This window comes from Podospora anserina, chromosome 4, assembly GCF_000226545.1.
Source record: "Podospora anserina S mat+ genomic DNA chromosome 4, supercontig 4".
Taxonomy (NCBI): domain Eukaryota; kingdom Fungi; phylum Ascomycota; class Sordariomycetes; order Sordariales; family Podosporaceae; genus Podospora; species Podospora anserina.
In genome coordinates, this window is record NW_001914850.1 from 504330 (window position 1) to 509846 (window position 5517).

At 55.7% G+C, this 5517-nt stretch overlaps 2 protein-coding genes across 2 annotated transcripts; both read left to right on the forward strand.

The window, feature by feature from the left end:
* Positions 1 to 1317: 1317 nt before the first annotated feature.
* On the forward strand, positions 1318 to 2400 carry PODANS_4_9480 (uncharacterized protein; the record flags this gene model as incomplete). The annotated part of the gene is made up of 1 exon (XM_001905841.1): positions 1318 to 2400. One exon carries the CDS (start codon positions 1318 to 1320, stop codon positions 2398 to 2400), a length of 1083 nt encoding a protein of 360 aa, XP_001905876.1.
* A 724-nt stretch (positions 2401 to 3124) lies between these two features.
* PODANS_4_9470 (uncharacterized protein) lies at positions 3125 to 5309 on the forward strand (the record flags this gene model as incomplete). The annotated part of the gene is made up of 2 exons (XM_001905842.1): positions 3125 to 4297; positions 4365 to 5309. The coding sequence occupies 2 exons, from the start codon at positions 3125 to 3127 to the stop codon at positions 5307 to 5309; spliced, it is 2118 nt and encodes a 705-aa protein (XP_001905877.1).
* Between the last annotated feature and the right edge of the window lie 208 nt (positions 5310 to 5517).

A 5517-nucleotide genomic window follows, 5' to 3' on the forward strand; every position in this document is an offset into this window, starting at 1 on the left:
TCAGAAGTATGGTTCTAAAACCCGAGGTTCCAGGATGGAGTCCAAGCAAGGTTGTGGGTGCGGTTTGATATGGCAACCAGGAGGTGAATTGTTCGGCGACGAGGGCTATGGAGGCGGCCTGGAAGGGGTATAAACGTGGACTCGCACGACCGAGGATGGACAGGCGTATCGGGATATTTATGAGGATATTCTGTTCAGGAGGCAGAACCAGGAGAGGATCAATGGCGAGGTGCCTGAGTGGACGAATAATATGGCTTATCAGGTCAGGAGAAGCCTCAACCCGAATGTGGCTATCTAGGTTTTCTTGGGTTTGTCTTTTTGTTTTGGTAGGGTTCAATGGAATGGGAGAAGGAGGGAGTAGGGAGTCAGTCGATCATTTGCTTGCTTAGAATCAGAATTCTGTCTTTGTTGAAAAGACACAGTGATAAAAAAAACAAGCAAAAAGCTCACCGGCCAACCTTTCTCGTTTCTATGTTGGGAAGGGTGACTCGGCTACGAAAAACCCGTGGGTTTTGCTCCGGATAGGATTCGACCGAGAAGGCTGTTGGACCCAATCCTTCAATTGGGAGCAACTCCAGTACACTTACCACTGGACCAGAGGGCCATATGGATAGGGTACTGGGGTTGTTGAAAGGTGGTCCTGACAGCTGGTATGAGTACTGAAGGACCCGTTGCTCGTGCCTTGCTTGTGCCAAACCTGTTATACTTGGATGAGTTGGAGGTCCGAAATCCATCGTTATCATTCATCGAGGCTCATGTCACTGTGAGCCATCAAGCTTGTGACCAGTCAGGAGTGAAGCAGCACTGTGACAGTGTGATCTCCCCTGGTGATCACCAGGTGTAAGTGGCCAGGGTTAGGGTAACGCAACCTCTTCCCAAAACATCATCAGCACACCTCCAAAACTCTAAACGAACCTTCCAATGCCGTCATAAATAACGGTTTCCCTCCCAGCTGCCCGATTTTGTTTGTGCAGCTCCGATCACAAAGAAGGCCAACCAACATCTTGTTTCGATGAATGACAACTCTGCTGGTTGAGGTTGAGTGGAGTCAAAGACGTCATGACCATGGCGATGAGTCGACTCGCCCCTTCCACGCTGGCGGCAGTCTGTCCCAATGCCTCGGTTTAGCAGCGTTTGTCAGGAACGACTTCGAACAAAGTATAAGAACCATTCCCATAGTTTTTCTCGAGAGCAGTTTTAATCTGAAGCAAATTTACACCCAATCCCATCATCTCGACTCATCTGATTCTTGTCTCGTCTGATCGACCTACGAACCCACCCCTGAATTACAACTCACTCAACTGCATACATTTCAAAATGGGCTACCCCGAAACCTTCACCGGCTTCTGCGTCGACTCCCCCAAGACGTGGAACCAATACCACCTTGCCAACCTCAAGCCCAAGCCCTTCGGCGACAACGACGTCGACGTCGAGATCGAATGCTGCGGCGTCTGCGGCTCCGACGTCCACACGGTAACCGGCGGCTGGGGTGAATTCGAAGGCCCCCTCTGCGTCGGCCACGAGGTCGTCGGGAAGGCCGTCAACGTCGGCAAGGCCGTAAAGGGCATCAAGAAGGGCGACCGCGTCGGTGTCGGCGCTCAGGTCTGGTCCTGCCTCAAGTGTGACGTCTGCAAGTCCAAAAACGAAAACTACTGCCCTCACATGGTCGACACCTACAACGCCAAGTACGAGGATGGCAGTGACGCTCATGGAGGCTGGGCGAATTACATCCGGGCGCATGAGTATTTCACTTTCAAGATCCCAGATGAGATCCCCTCTGCCGAGGCTGCACCACTGCTCTGCGCCGGTATCACGACTTACTCACCGCTTGTGAGGGCGGATATTGGCCCTGGGAAGGTGGTGGGTGTTATTGGTATCGGTGGCTTGGGTCATTTAGCACTGCAGTGGGCAAAGGCTCTTGGTGCTGAGACTTATGCTCTCACTCACTCGGCTCACAAGGTTGATGATGCGAAGAAGCTCGGAGCCAAGGACGTCATTGTCACCACGGAGGAGGGCTGGGCGGATAAGAACAAGTTCAAGTTCGACATGCTGTTGAACTGCGCTGATGCGACGCATAAGTTCAACATGGCGGATTACTTTGGCACGCTCAAGGTTGGTGGGGAGTTTCACATGGTGGGCATTCCTAACGAGCCGCTTCCTGAGATGACTGCGATGGCGTTTGTGCAGAACGGTGTGAAGCTTACGGGAAGCCATTTGGGCAACCATCAGGAGATGGATGCCATGCTCAAGCTGGCGGCGGAGAAGGGTGTCAGGCCGGTTGTCCAGACGGTTCAGATTTCGGAGGAGGGATGCAAGGAGGTTGTGGAAAAGGTCAAGGAGGGTAATGTCAAGTACCGGTTTACTCTGACGGGCTTCGACAAGGCGTTTGCGGGGAAATAGGTGGTGGACAGAGAGAGTGAAGAGCAATCATATCTATAGTGTAGCAGTAGATAGTTGAACGAACGACTTGCAACCGTGAAAGATGAATTACTATGATTGGTCAATTGTTGCCCCGCCATGTCTTTGCCCCCTGTTTGCCCTCCAAAGTATATGTGAGTGTTGGTGAGTACAATGAAAGAAAGCTGTTGGCCATATACTATGGACGATCGCATAGTAGAAACACTATATTAATTATTGATGACGTATGTATGCGCTGGAATGCAGATCTATGCAAGCGGCTGCTCGGCCGGTGCGATGGCGCTTCCAGAAAACCAAAAGCGGGGTCTGGTCAAGAACCGGGAATAGCGACCAGGATTCTGTGCCGGGTCCACGCGGGCGGGATGCGTGGAGATGGCCCGGGCGTCTAACCAGGGTGTAGCCCGCACCAAAGGGTTGCAATCAGCTTTGACGACAGGTGAATTTGATCTCTTCAACTGTTCATCTTCAGCTTGTTTGCGCCCAGCGCGTGCCTATACGGCTCTTTCGTCAAAAGATCTAGACGTCCTGGCCCTGTCTCTGTTGACCTTGCGCACCCACAACAGCTTGACGTATGCACGGATCTGCCAAAAACAAGCCAATATTTTTAGTCGCGATCGAATGAGTACGCGCCGCGTTCAAAATACAGAGCCCCCCGCTGCGCGCGGCTACAGACGCCCAGGTGACAGCAGCAAGCAGCGCAGCAAGCATGGACGACCTGTCGAGGATGTCGGACGTGGAAAGCGATTTTGCCATCATGGACGCTACTCCCTCGACCAACAGGAGACGGCCAGGGATGGTAGGGGCAGCAGCAACAACAGAAAGCAGAGAAGGTCCAAGTGCCTTTCGGTCCCCCTTATCCAAGTCCAGGTCCTTATCGGACGGTGGAGGCGCGCCCAAACTCTCACCTTCGCCTTGCATAGTCGAGGCCAGCCGCCGGCAGAGCCAAGACGACATTGCCATACGCGACAAAGACACCGACATTGCAGCCCTCCGACTGCCGCCGTCAACTCCCATCCGAGCTGGGTTCCCCACGAGAGGCCTTTCTCTCCAGATGGCCCCGACTGAACCATCCTCACCGGCCCCTCAGCCGCAAGCTGCTGGCTACGTCAAGCAGGCCCCGCTCTCGCCCAAATTGGACCATTCACACATCTATGCCTCACCCACCAACATTCTGCCGCGTCGATCTCGCGGCCTTGACTTTTCCCGCGCCGCCACGAGCCTGCATCACTCCACCCTCGCCAACCAGGCCGATCCCGACTCTTCGCCCACCATCGGGTCCCGCGCCATGAACATTCCCAACCGGCGCAGTGGCGACCACGCCGGCGTCGACCATGCTGCCTCGTCTCACTGGGGCACCATGGGACACCACCACCAGGAGCGCATGCAGATCTCGAGCTCCCTCGGCAGCACTAACCATGTGCTGTCCGAAAGCTCGTCCGACTCTGACGAGGACGACTACATGGACGAGGACATGGAGGAGGCCTACATCATGACACCCCAAGCTTCTAGGACGGGCATGGGTCACATGGCCGGGGGGCCATCGGCGCCCGGATGGATGCCCGGGTCGCCAGCGGTCAGCAACTTTCTCAGCTTCCAACAACGCCAGCGACAACGCAAACAATCAACAAAAAAGAAAATGCGGGGACCTCTGGGACTGGGGTTCCACTCGCCCGCAGCCTCCGGCGCCATCTCCAAGTCGCCCCCCAACAACCTGATCAACTCCCGCGACCTGCCTCACACTAGGAGGGAGAGCATCAGCTGGGCTGCGAATCAGCTGCACATTTCGGGCAACGAGAGCGATGGACAGCTGGAGGGACTTGACAGCCCGTCACGGCCGAGCATCGTACGACGGGCCGTGACGAGGAGGGGGAATCTTCTTGTGCGTTTTTGTTGCCTTGTTGACATCTGCGACCTTTGCTGACGATCATGCATAGCCGAAAACAAAGGGTTTCGCCCGTATCCGCGCCGCCCTCGCTGAAGAGGGCGCTCCCATAGAAACCGAGTTCCGCCGCGAAGCCGAGGTGGTACGACAAGTCCGTGAAAGCGACATGGACCTCGAACCTCGACTGCCACCGGCCCCTTCGGCTGCGACGACAGCCTTGTCCAGCCCCAACCTCGACTCCCAAGTCCATCCTGACGAGATGATGCCCGACGACGCCATGATGATCGAGGGACCGGTTGCGTCTCACAACCCGACCAACAACGCCCTCGGTCTCTCCCCGGCAACATTCAAGCAACAAGTGCTGAAAAACTCCAAGGGGAAGGTGTTTTGGGATACCTTCTCGGAAAGCAGCTCCAACGGCGGCGCGGGACCAAGGACAACCACCCCACCGCCACCATCGTTTGTAACGAGGGCTTCGAGCTCGGGGGTGTCGTTGGATGATGTGAATATGGACTCGCCGAGCTCTAACTCGCAGAGTCAGAACCCGTTCGTGCTGCCTCTGACGACGGGGACGAGCAGCTCGGGGAACGGGACGCCGCACCAGCCTCCTGGGGGGAGCATGCCGAGCGCGGCCGAGATTACAAGACGGATTAATAGTAAGAGGAGGAGGGGGGATGATGATTTTAATGATCCGATCAGTATCAAGCGGAGGGCGGTGAGCCCGGGGATGAGCGCGCACGGGAGCCCGGTCTTGCAGAGTCCGCTGCAGAGGGGCGGGGAGCAAGGGTGGGGGGCGTTGAGTTTGGGGCCTGCGATTACTACTACGGTGGGACAACAGGGGCAGGGGCAGGGGCAAGGGGGAGGAGGGTCGAGGCCGGGGAGTAGCGTTGGTGGTGGTGGCGAGGGTGGGAATAATGGGATGGCGGGGAGTAATAATAAGAGGGGGAGGGTTGGGTTGCAGGGGATGGTGGATACTAACGATGGGATTACTAGGTTGAGTATTGAGTGAGGGGAGGGAAGATGGGGAGCAAGCAAGCAAGCGGACGATTCACAGCAACGACCGTCATCATCATCATCAACACATATGCTTTCTTTTTGGTTTTGCGCAGGGGGAGTTTTTAAGCATTTGCATTTGGGGGTGTTGGGGAACCAACCGTGACGACAAATGAACAATCATACCATATATGGGAAGGAAGGGGCAATACCACAATCGGCGT